The 15,169-nt window shown below is 39.2% G+C and overlaps 1 protein-coding gene across 8 annotated transcripts in view; it reads left to right on the top strand.

Moving 5' to 3' along the window:
• LOC139762493 (uncharacterized) overlaps nucleotides 1–15,169 on the top strand; it is a 130,834-nt gene that overhangs the window by 110,444 nt on the left and 5,221 nt on the right. For 6 of the 8 annotated variants that reach the window (XM_071687449.1, XM_071687451.1, XM_071687450.1 and 3 more), the window contains 4 exons: nucleotides 2,188–2,440; nucleotides 6,472–6,698; nucleotides 7,204–7,361; nucleotides 13,211–13,386. In XM_071687449.1, coding sequence (XP_071543550.1) covers nucleotides 2,188–2,440; nucleotides 6,472–6,698; nucleotides 7,204–7,361; nucleotides 13,211–13,386 — 814 coding nt within the window. The remainder of the gene's footprint in view (nucleotides 1–2,187; nucleotides 2,441–6,471; nucleotides 6,699–7,203; nucleotides 7,362–13,210; nucleotides 13,387–15,169) is intronic. The other 2 variants (XM_071687452.1, XM_071687453.1) reach the window with 2 other exon arrangements.

Raw genomic sequence — 15,169 nt, 5'->3', positions numbered from 1 at the left:
GGCACCTCCCTAACAACCCCATCCATAAACAAATTGAACACCCATGGAGATATCACACACCCCTGCCGCAAACCAACATTCACTGAGAACCAATCACTTTCCTCTCTTCCTACACGTACACATGCCTTACATCCTCGATAGAAACTTTTCACTGCTTGTAACAACTTACCCCCACACCATATATTCTTAATACCTTCCACAGAGCATCTCTATCAACTCTATCATATGCCTTCTCCAGATCCATAAATGGTACATACAAATCCATTTGCTTTTCTAAATATTTCTCACATACATTTTTCACAGCAAACGCTCAACAAACCTTCAAAATAATCACTCCATCTCACATCACCACTACTTGTTATCATCTCCCCATTAGCCCCCTTCACTGATGTTCCCATTTGTTCCCTTGTCTTACGCACTTTATTTACCTCCTTCCAAAACGTCTTTTTATTCTCCCTAAAATTTAATGATACTTTCTCACCCCAACTCTCATTTGCCCTCTTTTTCGCCTCTTGCACCTTTCTCTTGACCTCCTGCCTCTTTCTTTTATACATCTCCCAATCATTTGCATTAATTCCCTGCAAAAATCGTCCAATTGCCCCTCTCTTCTCTTTCACTAATAATCTTACTTCTTCATTCTAATCTGCCCACCTCCCACGCTTCTCATATCACAAGCATCTTTTGCACAAGCCATCACTGCTTCCCTAAATGCATCCCATTCCTCTCCCACTCCCCTTGTGTCCTTTGTTCTCACCTTTTTCCGTTCTGTACTCAGTCTCTCGTGGTACTTCCTCACACACATCTCCTTCCCAAGCTCACTTACTCTCACCACTCTCTTCACCCAAACATTCTCTCTTCTTTTTTGAAAACCTATAAATCTTCACCTTTGCCTCCACAAGATAATGATCAGACATCCCTCCAGTTGCACCTCTCAGCACATTAACATCCAAAAGTCTCTCTTTCGCACGCCTATCAATTAACACATAATCCAATAACGCTCTCTGGCCACCTCTCCTACTTACATACGTATACTTATGTATACCTCTCTTTTTAAACCAGGTATTCCCAATCACCAGTCCTTTTTCAGCACATAAATCTACAAGCTCTTCACCATTTCCATTTACAACACTGAACACCCCATGTACACCAATTATTCCCTCAACTGCCACATTACTCACCTTTGCATTCAAATCACCCATCACTATAACCCGGTCTCGTGCATCAAAACTACTAACACACTCACTCAGCTGCTCCCAAAACACTTGTCTCATGATCTTTCTTGTGCCCAGGTGCATATGCACCAATAATCACCCCTTTCTCTCCATCTACTTTCAGTTTTACCCATATCAACCTAGAGTTTACTTTCTTACACTCTATCACATACTCCCACCACTCCTGTTTCAGGAGTAGTGCTACTCCTTCCCTTGCTCTTGTCCTCTCACTAACCCCTGACTTTACTCCCAAGACATTCCCAAACCACTCTTCCCCTTTCCCCTGTTATGTTTCTCTCATGTGTCTCCCCTGATAATGTGATTATTACACGAAAGTGCACTTGGGAACTTTTCGTGTTTCATTTTCCCAGTAGACTCATAGGAATATATATGTATATGTGGGCATTTATGTGTGTATGTGTGAATGGGCCATTCTTTGTCTTTTTCCTGACGCTACCTCACTGATGTGGGAAACCGATTATTTATGTATGATAAATGTATATGTATTTGGTAAGCTGCTTTGTCACATGATTCCTGTGACCATTGACAAATCAATGGTAGGCATCAAGGCATTGAAACTCTGCCCTCTCATGTCTTTCCCAATGACTGTGATCTGGCACAGTTTGAGACAGGATTTTCACTTCCTTCAAAATTCGTGAATACTTTTCCTTGTCTTTTTTTCTTTTCATTAACCTCTGTATATTTCATTTAAAGTCTGTGTGTGTGTATGATAGTATATTCTATAGTTTAGATTCAGAAGCCAATATTTATTGTAATTTTCTGAAAAATTATATACATTTAAATGTAGACTTTTCATAGTTCCCATGTAAGAAAACTGATTTTTAGCAACTGCTGCAGGTAGGCAGGCTTCCCTTACACACAAGGGAGGCCAACCTGACACAGCCTTACACAGGGTCATGCCTCTGTTCCACATCTGTCAAAGAATCCTTGATAGCTTGAGGTTTTTCTCCTAAAGCAGGAATCCACCACGTTGAGGAACGCACCACAACCTCCTTCTATCCAACCTCCATCAATCCCCACACAAGGGCTGTTTGGGCCTCCTTCCATACCAGGTGCTGAGGTTATAATCAAGCCTCCTGCTCCTCCTGTGCTGCCACCCTCCACACCCAAACCAACACTGGGTGTTAATACCTTTGGTCCTCCTTCAATCCCCCAACCAGTCAGCTCTCCTGCACCTCCACCAGGAGCTGATGAAACCCAGGTCACAGGTAGGCATAGTTACAGTACTTAGCAGAAGTTATTTGAGTTAGTAAAATTAATTGTAACAGTAGTGTTACCTCACAAGCATTTCTTCATGAAATCTACAGGTAGATCTCTTCAGTCCATGTTTGTTAGGACCAAGTATTGTTTGATTTTCAGATTTTATATTACTGATCTTTTTCATGGGTTTTGAATTTTATTTTTGTATAGTTTATTTGCGTATTTGAAAAGTACAATGTTATTATTGTGATTTATTGTTTGGGAGAGTAGTAATTGTAAGTGTATTAAGAATAAAGTTTCATGAGAGGAGCCAGGTGTTTGTTCTGAAGAGTGTGTTGGAAATACTTGGGGAAAGTTAGTAATGGTTAGCATTTATGGATTTGGAGAAAGCATATGATAGTGTTGATAGAGGTGTCTTGTGGAGGTAACTATGCATATATGGTGGTGGAGGAAAGCTACCTAAAGCAGAGGAGTTTTCATCAAGAGTGCAAGGCATATGTGCAAGTAGATAGAGAGGAGGGTGAGTGGTTCCTCATGAAGCTTAGTGTGTGACTGGGCTGTGGATACATGGTTGTTTGATTGTGTATGGATTAGATGGTAGTAGTTGATTTGCAGAAACCAATCAGGTATTTATATTACCAGTTTTACCCACCTGAGTGTTGGGATGGTCAGTGATGATTGTGAATTGAGCCAGCACTTCACTGGTTGTCAAGTTGCACTCCTTTGACCCAGATAGCTGTCTTTTCTTTCTACTACACCCACATGTGGACTGCTGGCATTCTGTCTAAACTTATATTTTTCTGTGGTGAGTGCTATGCGCTAGCCCTGCCTTTTGGTGAAATGGTAGGAGTAATAGATAGAAGTAGTAAGTAGGAACTGTGTGTTGAAGAGCATATGGAAGGAAAGATAATTGTCTGCAAAAGTAAAAGATGGGTATGTGTGAAGGAATGGTAGTCCTGACAGTGTTGTGTGGGTGTGTTTTTGCAAAAGAAAGGGAGAAGGTGAATTTCTTGGAAATGAAATGCCTAAGAGGTTAAGCTAAAATGGTTCAGGCATATGGAGATGAGGTGATGATCAGTGAGGACCTGACAAAGAGGATTTACGTATGAGAAGTGAAGGGAAGGAGGAAGAGGGAAAGGCCAAAGAGGAGATGGAAGTATGGAGTGAAAGAAACTTTTGGGTATTCGGTCTTGAACATTGAGGAGGGCAAGAGGCATGCATTAGATATAAGGAAATTGAGTGATATAGTATATTGGAGGTGATGTGTTGTCAGTAAGCTAAGATAAGGCATTTTAAGCCAGTGAAGTAATTTGTGGGGTATTCTACAAGGCTTGATTGTGAATGATAGTCTGGTTTCAGTTCATTATACATGGAAGCTATAGGTTAGATGTCTGCAAATGAGGCCACTTCATTTGTTTCATATACTACTACACTAAAGCTAGAAAGGCAATTAGTTATGAAAGTTGGGTTGAAAAAAAGGATAGACATAAACATGTGCAACTGAGTAGGGTTGAAGGTTAATGAGTGTTACTGGATTAAATGCTAACTGCCAGGTGTGCTAAGGAGAGGGTGCTGCTCGTGAACGTACTGGGAGGGATGGCAATTGGAATGTCTTATCATTTCTTGGTAGGAGCAGTTGTAATTATTTATGATGGTTTGAAAAAATAAAAAGGAATGAAATAAGTGGTGAAAATTAGCAAATTAAGTAAAGAGGTACGTACATGCACAGAGTTATCAAGAGAGATGATTGATAATCAAGTGTATTACATCATGCATTGCTATTCAATCCCCAGTTCAACCAGTAAGCTGAAATCATGAAGACTCATTCTCATTCCATGTACTTTTGTTTGATTATGGTTGTTATTCCCCTTGCTGAAGGGATTTTGTTTCACTTGTGTCTTTACAGTATGCATTTAAAAATTGGTATGCAAATATGTTGGCTGCCATACCTGTTTTCATTCCTGGGCAGAAATCATTAGCCTTGAGTACCTGAGGCAGTGTAATTTCACTCACATATAGTATAAGAAGTTCCATATGCATTTAAAATTGGCTGTATATTTTGAATATTACATGTACTGTAGTAGATCTTATTTCACCTATTCGTACTAGACGAAGAACTGTTGTACTACCTGAGTATGTATCTGCACACACGTCCGCACCTTTATTGCATTTTACGTCCTAGTTCATTTTTCAGCCACTGTTTGATGTGCAGTCATTAAGTTCACATGCAGATGCTTATTGATGAGTGCCTCAGCATCTCATAGAAGTAGATTGCCCTGACCTACATTTCACACCTCGATGGCAAACTTAGTATTCTGTGATTACCTATGCTTTTGTAACATTTATATACAGCACTATGAAAAATACTGATGGTCTCTCACTCTTTCTCTGTGTTACATGCTTTAGAGTTGCTGTATTTTTAAAAGCATGTCAATTTAATTCCTTGAGATCTTTGAGATATAGCAGACAACATAGGACTCAGGTCAAGCACTTACGCACCTTTATGCCTCAGTATTTCACAAAAGTAGATTGTCTTGACCTACATTTCACACCTCAGAGGTGAATTTCGTATTTTGTTATTACCTGTGCTGCTGTAACTTCTGTTTACAGCACTATGAAAAATATTGACACACTCTAGCTTTCAATATGTTGCCTGCTATTGATTGGCTGTAGCTTTTAAAAGCATATCAGTTTAATTTCTTGAGTCCTGTGAGATACATGTTTACCCCATGATACTTACATCGGACACATACCCACCGCCATGCCACTGCATTTCACAAAAGTAGAGTGCCCAGACCCTATGTTTCACACCTCAGAGGCGAGCTTCATAATTTGTCATTGCCTTTGCTTCTGTAACGTTTATGTACCACACTGTGAAAAATAATGACAATCAGGCTATATGTTCTAAAACTTGTCAGTTTAATTTCTTGAAACCTATGAGACATAGTTGACGACATACTATTTATCCATATTACTCACTTCAGACACATACCTACTTGCATACTTTTGAGTTTTGATTGTCTTCAGTATGAAATATGGTCAGTACAGAATCAGCTAGAGAGTGAGTGAACAAATGTGGCTTTCTTTGCCAGTTTTCCTTGGCACTACCTCACTGAAGTGCGGGGTAGCAATGCTGTTTCCTCTAGGGCAGGGTAGCAACGGGATTGGACGAAGGCAAGCAAGTATGAATATGTACATGTGTATTTGAGCGGATGGGCCATTCTTCATCTGTTTCCTGGCACTACCTCGCTGACGTGAGAAACAGTGATTAAGTTTAATAAATTATTTATATTTTATTATACATTGTCACTGTCTCCCACATTTGCAAGGTAGTGCAAGGAAACAGACGAAAGAATGGCCCCACCCACCAGATACACATACATAGACGCCCACACACGCACATATACATATGTATACATTTCAGCGTATACATACATATAAATACACAGACATACACACATATACTCCTGTACATATTCATACTTCTGCCTTCATCCATTCCTGCCGCCACCCCACCACACATGAAATGGCACCCCCTCCCCCCGTGCACGTGTGAGGTAACACTAGGAAAGACAACAAAGTCCACATTCGTTCACGCTCATTCTCTAGCTGTCATGTGTAATGCACCAAAACCACAGCTCTCTTTCCACATCCAGGCCCCATAAACCTTTCCCTGGTTTACCCCAGTATACCACATCGTTCCAATTCACTCTAATCCTTGCACGCCTTATTATTATTATTTTTATTATTGTTGTTGTTGGATGTCATTTGAAATTGTGACATTCTCATCCTTATAACATTTAAAAATGTGACTTCATGTAACTAAGGTGTTTTCCATCATATATGGTATGAGGGTCTCCCATAAAGTTTGCAATCTTCATACTGTAATTTACAACACCATTTTTACTGGAAATTTGCTCCTCCATATTTTCTGTACCATATTTCCTACTGCAAAATCTCATACGAAGATAGTACAGCATTTGCTTCAAAGTTAACACAGAAAAATTCATTTGATTTAGTGTGTTTTGTCTGTTGCCAGATATTAAGTGTATGGATACTGGATCAACCAGCTCATTCATGGCTGTGTTGTCACTCCCCCTGGGCTTCAATGCAATTCCAGTGTTTGAGGATCGGCCTGCTGTTGATCCCACCACCAACACTGCCTGCAGGATGATCCCCACGCAGCTCACCAACGACATGTTCCAGCTAATTGTGTCTGACCTGGATCGTTGTGGTGTCCAAACATGTCGCCAGCCAAATGGAGAAGTAAGAACCTATTTGTTTGCATGGCATGATGGTGCTTGATGCTGATGAGGGACCTTTTGAGTAATACACTTTTGAGATGGAACATAGTGTTAAAGTTTTGTGGAGGGCCGATAATGTGATGATTTTATATAAATGAAATAAAGCTTTTTATGAAATATGAGTGGATACTTAGAAAACAATTTTTTTACTTGTAAACATTTTGTATGTAATGCTTGTACAAGATGATTATAGGATTTGTTTTCTCTAGTAATCATTTTGAAACCTTGTGTTTTTCAAGGTATTTTAAAGGAAAAATAATTGACAGTTTATGTACAACGGTTTTGTTAAAAGTGTTTGGCATGAAAGTTTTTTCTACAAAGAATAATCCCTGGATATACATTGAAATAATACCTGCATGCTCTCTTACCATTTCTCACATTAAAATCATTGTCGTAGAGACTTGATTGTGCTTGCATACATGATACACTGACTTTTTTTTAATAAAATTGGCCTCTTCATCCCATAGAAGTGGTTGTGCTTGAGACTGCGATTCCCTTTGGTAAATGGATTGAAATTGCCTGAAGATGAGATCATCCAAATCAAATGTCGACCCCAGGACAAGATGGCCCAGGATACTCACGTGCTCAGGGTAGCCACAGCAAAGTACGCCGCTAAAGAGGCAATGTAGGAACCCTACACTCCCAATCTTCCTCCTTTTTCCTTTACCTATCGTGGACATACGGAAGACTGTTTTCTTTTACTAACAGCATGATATATACTTATTTACGTATTGATAATTACCTCGATTTCTTTCTAAGAAAGAGTTCTGATGTTACCCAAAATCTTTCTTTAGGCTCCTGCATCCTAAGGCTGTTACTTCCACTAGCAGGGAAATGAGGACTCCTTTGGTGTGAGAAGTTTTTTGATAAGATCGAACCGCCAGTGATACAGCCTGACCAAAGGTAACGTTTTCTCACGCACTGTAACCTCATCTAAGCAGAGACCAGTAACACTTATCTATATATGAATGAGGTTACTTTGCAAGTGAAAAGTCACCTCTGGCAAGGGTGTATCACTAGGAGTATAGTCACATTAAAAACTTCTCAGTCCACAGGAGACCACATATCTTTGCTGTTGGAAGTAGAGCAGCAGTGGGTTGCAGGAGCCTTTGGGAAGAGGTCTTGGGTGACACCAGGACTCTTTCTAAGAAAGAAGTCCCAAGGTGACTCTTAATGAATATATTGTCATTAGCTAGAGTTAATGATAACAGATATACATAGATTCTCACAAGTAGCAGAAATTATCTTTTTTGTTTATATTAATATTGAAGATTTGTTAGTGAATGACAAATTGTTTAGTTAATGAAGAATATTGAATAAGTGAGGAGGTTATTCAACATTCACTATGTTGAATGAGTGAGGAGTGAATAGGTTGTAGGAAATATAGGGGATGTGTATATCAGATTTTTGCAGAGAAAGTATCTAGCAAAAGATAAAAAGCAGCATGCAACTTATATGGATCTGCGGAAAGTGTATGGCAGAGTTGAGTGGAGTACTTCATGGGATGTGTTAAGGACATATGGGATAGGGGAACAACTGTTAAATGGTGTGAAAGCTTTCTATAAAAGGAGCAATTGGACTGTGAGTAGATGTATAGTTGAGCAAAAGTTTCATTATACATTTAGGTGTGATGCAAGGGTATGTGGTGTTACCATGGCCTTTTAACACACACACACACACACTTATTTATTTATATGTATTTTGCTTTGTCGCTGTCTCCCGTGTTTGCGAGGTAGCGCAAGGAAACAGACGAAAGAAATGGCCCAACCCACCCCCATACACAATGTATATACATACACGTCCACACACGCAAATATACATACCTATACATCTCAATGTACACATATATATACACACACAGACACATACCTATATACCCATGCACACAATTCACACTGTCTGCCTTTATTCATTCCCATCGCCACCTCGCCACACATGGAATACCATCCCCCTCCCCCTTCATGTGTGCAAGGTAGCACTAGGAAAAGACAACAAAGGCCCCATTCGTTCACACTCAGTCTCTAGCTGTCATGCAATAATACCCGAAACCACAGCTCCCTTTCCACATCCAGGCCCCACACAACTTTCCATGGTTTACCCCAGACGCTTCACATGCCCTGATTCACTCCACTGACAGCACGTCAACCCCGGTATACCACATCGATCCAATTCACTATTCCTTGCCCTCCTTTCACCCTCCTGCATGTTCAGGCCCCGATCACACAAAATCTTTTTCACTCCATCTTTCCACCTCCAATTTGGTCTCCCACTTCTCCTCGTTCCCTCCACCTCCGACACATATATCCTCTTGGTCAATCTTTCCTCACTCATTCTCTCCATGTGCCCAAACCATTTCAAAACACCCTCTTCTGCTCTCTCAACCATGCTCTTTTTATTTCCACACATCTCTCTTACCCTTACATTACTTACTCGATCAAACCACCTCACACCACACATTGTCCTCAAACATCTCATTTCCAGCACATCCACCCTCCTGCGCACAACTCTATCCATAGCCCATGCCTCGCAACCATACAACATTGTTGGAACCACTATTCCTTCAAACATACCCATTTTAGCTTTCCGAGATAATGTTCTCGACTTCCACACATTCTTCAAGGCTCCCAGGATTTTCGCCCCCTCCCCCACCCTATGATTCACTTCCGCTTCCATGGTTCCATCCGCTGCCAGATCCACTCCCAGATATCTAAAACACTTTACTTCCTCCAGTTTTTCTCCATTCAAACTTACCTCCAGTTGACTTGACCCTCAACCCTACTGTACCTAATAACCTTGCTCTTATTCACATTTACTCTTAACTTTCTTCTTTCACACACTTTACCAAACTCAGTCACCAGCTTCTGCAGTTTCTCACATGAATCAGCCACCAGCGCTGTATCATCAGCGAACAACAACTGACTCACTTCCCAAGCTCTCTCATCCACAACAGACTTCATACTTGCCCCTCTTTCCAAAACTCTTGCATTCACCTCCCTAACAACCCCGTCCATAAACAAATTAAACAACCATGGAGACATCACACACCCGTGCCGCAAACCTACATTCACTGAGAACCAATCCTTTTCCTCTCTTCCTACACGTACACATGCCTTACATCCTCGATAAAAACTTTTCACTGCTTCTAACAACTTGCCTCCCACACCATATATTCTTAATACCTTCCACAGAGCATCTCTATCAACTCTATCATATGCCTTCTCCAGATCCATAAATGCTACATACAAATCCATTTGCTTTTCTAAGTATTTCTCACACACACTTATTCACACATATATATATATGTATGCTGATAACCATGAGGAAAATGAAACATAAGTTTCCAAGTGCATTTTCTTTTAATGATCACATTGTCATGGGAGATACGAGAATGAGATAGAAGACTTAGACCAGTCAGTTTATATATAAAGAAAAGGTGGGGCTAAGATGTATATAGACTGTTCTAAGTTTTGTGTCTCATTCTTGTATCTCCCCTGACAATGTGGTCGTATGAAAGTGCACTTAGGAACTTATCACATTTCATTTGCCTCGTGGTTATCAGCAAATACTAGATCATGCACACCACTGTAAACAGAGAAGGGGGCCAAGTGAGGATATTCCCTTTGAGGCCCAGTCCTCTGTTCTTAACGTTACCATGCAAATGTGGGAAATGGCGAATATGTTTGAAAAAAATATATATGTGTGTGTGCTTTCCTTTTATCATCCTTGATAGAATGGGTGAAAAGTGATACTTTGAGGTGGGTTGGGCATTTGAAAAGAACGCAGGATGGGGAGTTTACAAAGAGTGTGTATGATAGTATGATTAAACGTGTTGATGTGAGAAGACCACCTGTGACATGGAGAAATAAAGTGGAAGGTTCCTGGAGGAAGAGAAATGGTACAAGATTGTATGGAATAGTATATGCAAGGGATGCATGTAAGGACAGGGATAAGTTGAAACTTTTGCCAATGGCCATCCCCGTGATATCACCTTGATGTCAGATATAGTATAGATAGATGGATTTTACTTGAAGAGAATTCTCAGAGCTGTTTTGATTGTCAGCTGTGTATTAAAGCTAGTGATATTTAATGATCAAGATGCTCTTGAAGTATAAGCACCATTGAAAAATGCAGTTATTTATCAGTTACCCTTCCCTGATGCAGCATGGAAAAATAGTTATGCAGTATTCTAGGGAGGATAGCCTATCTAGGATATTTAGTTTCTCTGTACAAAATTCTCTCTGAGGATTGGGCCAGAACTAGCCATGATTTATTTCCTAATACATTTTTTTTATTGCAGTTTCAAACTTCAAAATGGTGATTAATTATTGAATATCAAAAATGTACCTCAGACACTTGCAAAGCCATGATTAATTTCACCTTTCTTTAATTTTTGCTTTCACGTGTAATGACCTTAACTAGGCATGTTATTTTTCCTTGCCATATCACTTACTATGAAAGAAAATAAATTCAGTCTTCATAAATAAACATGCTGATATATTCAAGAAGTTATTTTAGTTGTTCTTTTGTAACTTAAACCTTGAGAGCTCCTTGACATTAATGGCCACGAATACATACAGCACCTTGTAACACAGTAATGGCCATGAATATGACGTCTTCTTACACAACTTCAAGAACTGACCACCTCACCTAACTATGATATAACTCACAGCTTTTGACTCCTTCAACGCCACTAACTCTTACTTCTGGGAGCCTACGTTGAAATCATTGGCACTGTATAGCTTTTTTAGTTATTTCTTTGTCTCTCACACTTTCCTATTAAATATGTTATTGCAGCATTTAGAAATATATTCCTTGTTAATATTTCTGAAGATTCCCATGTTAGGGGTTTCTGTAGCTTTTTGTGATTTCTGTAGCTTTTCTGGTTATATGTATCAGTGTTTTGTGAAGAATAACTCATCCAGTTATTAATTAATCAGTCCCCTTGTGTTAGCTACTTTATTTCATTATTAGATATTGTAAAATAGATGTTAGAAAGTAGATCAAACATGCTATGAAACCACAATCTTCATATAAAGGCAGATACTTCACAGACATTTGGACAAGAAGTCCAAGATGCTTAAAGTTAAGGAATGTGGTAGGCGATAGACTTAATTTCAAATTCTCTGAAGGCCAACTTATCCTTTTGTTGACTATACCAATGCATACAGTTTTTGATGACTTGGTTCCTTTGTAAGTGGTGATCTCTTAGAACACTCAACAGATTGCTTGCATATGGAGAAGATAGACTTTTTAAATATAATTTCTTTGAAGTTGATGGCTTTATCCAGGTTTCTTTCAATAGAAAAAAAGTTTTGAGTCACAGGTTAGAAACAGTAAGAGAATATGTGGTTAGAAACGAAGGTGTGTGATGTAGCAAGTCGCAGTGATGAAGACAGTGCAAACCTGGACAGATGGTAATAACCAACTCAATACTCACGCAATATGCGTGAATTGTTGGCCACATTGGCTAACTGTAATACTCATATACCTATTGTAATCCCCTTGCTCATCACTCACATGGAGTGGAAGGAGTTGATGGCCACTTCAGCTGACTTTTAACATTATTCCCTCCACCACAACACTCACATTGAGTGGGAGGAAGTTATTGGTCTCATAGGTTGTATGTATGACCACACAGTCTTCCAGTGCTCAAATATAAAGGAAGAGATGGCTCCTTTAGTTAACTGCACCACCATCCTATGTACCTCAGAACTCACATGGAATGGAAAGGAATGATAGCTATATGGTGGAATGTAACGCTCTTCCTCAGCATTCAAATGGAGTGAAAGGAGGTAGTAGCCACCTTTACTTACTGTACCACCCATTCTTAACACTCACTTGGAGTGAGAGGAAATAATGGCCACCTTGACCAACAGTACCTCAGTACTCCAGCTTTTAATGGGGTAGATGCTGAAGGTGACTACCTTTGCTGACTGTACAACACCCACCACCCATACTGTATTCACATGAACCTACAGTCATTTATGACCTTGTCTTAATTGTTTTTGCAATTGACTTTCCCTAAATTTTGGCAGCTTTTTCCCACATGCCAAAAGACATCCATGCAAAAATGGTTCATATCCTGAGTAACATCATTGTAGCATATTTATATTATGATTACTAAGTAGTTCTTGAACTTTTTTAAACCTCATCCAAAATATTTCCTCGGTTGTCAGGTGGACTTTGTGTGCTGTTTTTCAGGAAATTATGGATTTTAGATTAAAAGAAAAATCTGCAGATAGGCTAATATTCGATTACGGCTTCATCTAAATTCTCGCTTTTTTTTTTTCTTTTTTTTTTTTTTTTTTTAGCTTGTCTGTGAATGTGTCTGACATCCTTTGACTTGGTCAAATTTTTCTACAACCTGTTTAGTTTTCCTCCCTTTCTGTCTCAACCTGTTTAGCTGTCCGTATACTCACCTGCCTTTCTCTCTCCATTTTCCTCATTATTAATCCCTCTATCCATGAAATTCAGCAATGGGGCCACCTCCCCATCACTGTTTGAAGGTGGCCAGCAGGAGTTCCAGTGCGAAATTGGACTCTTCAGGAAGCTGCCTGGGACAGATCTCTTTGCCTCCATAGTAACACCAGAAGTAGAGCTCAATCTTGGGGAGGAGGTGCAACTCAGGTCCATTGTGAGGGCTGGAGACGGTAAGCTTTGTGATTGCAGGCCTTCTTTCACAATGGTTCTTCATGCTTCATCAGTAATTCATAGGCATGTTATGACCATTGCATCTTCATAGTACACTCTCAAAGTTACTGTCACTTTGAAAGGGCATATGAAGAAATTCTTGTAGGTTAGGATTAGACTTTGCCTCTGATGAACCAGAGTTAGGTTAAAAGGAGCATATTATTATGTCAATTTAGGAAAAGGAATCAGTTTCAAGACAACTAAATTTGATTCAGACAGTTGATTAGCTGTGAGTCTGTATCCAATTTGAGAAAAAGCAGTTGTAAAACTTATCAAATCTGGCATTAGAAAAATAAGTTAGAATCTTCTGATCTTACAGCTATTGCCAATCCTCAAGTTGAGCACAGCCTTATAATTTGTCGTTTCTTTATCTCCTTGGTACTGTGTGAAAACTGAATCTTTTTCTCTAACTTACAAAAATATCCTTTTCATTACTTTCTTACTCTTGGGTATATTAGTGTCACAGTTTTACCCAGATACACTGAAATCAACTTTCTTGAGGATGCTAAGACATATTTAGATGCCATAGGACTGGATGGTTTAGATTGTCACTACCACCTTTGAGTGAGGTTAAGAAGAGGAAATAATTATTGTACAATTTCCTCTTTTAGTATCTCTGGGAGTAGGGGAGAAAGATCATCAGCCATGTATCCCTGCATGTCGTAGAAGGCAACTAGAAGAGGGAGGCACATGGGCTGGAAATCTTTTCTTCCCATATTATTACTTTCAGGAATGGAACAGGAACCAAATGAGAATTTTCTTCAAAGAATCAGTTCCTGATACTGTTTAGTTAAGGTGGGAAAGGCAAGTTGGTATGAAGCCCCAAAAAGTCCTTTTTGTTAATTTCCCACTCTTTGTTGTGTACGTGGCAAATTGATGGATGCAAGAGTGAAAAAGTTATATAAAGGAAATTCATTGTTTATACATTGTACAGTATAACAGCTATTTCCTCTTCATAATCTTTTCTCTCTTGAGGGCAGTGGTGGTGCACTCTGACCCAACCCTTCAGGAATAAACATGAGTGAGAAGGTTATATGCAGAAATACTTGTAATATTTTACAAGTTTGTGAAATGCAGAAAAACTTGTAATATTTTACAAGTTTGTGAAATGGAAAGTGGCAAAATTCAACTAGGCTTGGAAGTAAGGAACTTGAGACTGAAAGTGTATCAGCTCTCAACAGTTGCTGCATTATCAGTTTAAAGTATCTAGATCAACATGGTTTCAAATCCTACTTTATAATTCAGCTTACTTCTATTCAAGTTACTGCTGTATAAATATTTTCAAATGCATGTCTGCCTTTTACATTAAGAAAAATTCACCATAGCAAGCAGAAGCAGTATATCAGAAGAAATATATGTTCCTTAGCTTTGTCGCTAAAGCAGAAAACATTTTTGGAGATCTTGTTTATATCTAATTAATACAACCAACCTGACATAGAGTAGATTCTGTCACCTCTGATATGAAAACCTCCGGGTGAATAAAGTCATGGAAAAGGAATGTTTGTCTTTGTGGAAGATGAATTCACTATTTTCACCTAGCAAGACATAAACTTCATTATTTAGTATACTGCCATTAAGGACTTGTTCATCACTTCATTATTTAGTATACTGCCATTAAGGACTTGTTCATCAGAGAAACTGTAAGTGCACTGGAAAACTTAACTGTTTTAGAATCATATAATCTGTGTCTTTTTATGCTGATTTGCCCTAACAAGATGGTACTGTATGTCGATGCAAGGGCCA

Source organism: Panulirus ornatus, chromosome 43, assembly GCF_036320965.1.
Source record: "Panulirus ornatus isolate Po-2019 chromosome 43, ASM3632096v1, whole genome shotgun sequence".
NCBI lineage: Eukaryota > Metazoa > Arthropoda > Malacostraca > Decapoda > Palinuridae > Panulirus > Panulirus ornatus.
Note: the sequence above shows the minus strand (reverse complement) of the source record. Positions and strands in the feature narration are given on the sequence as shown.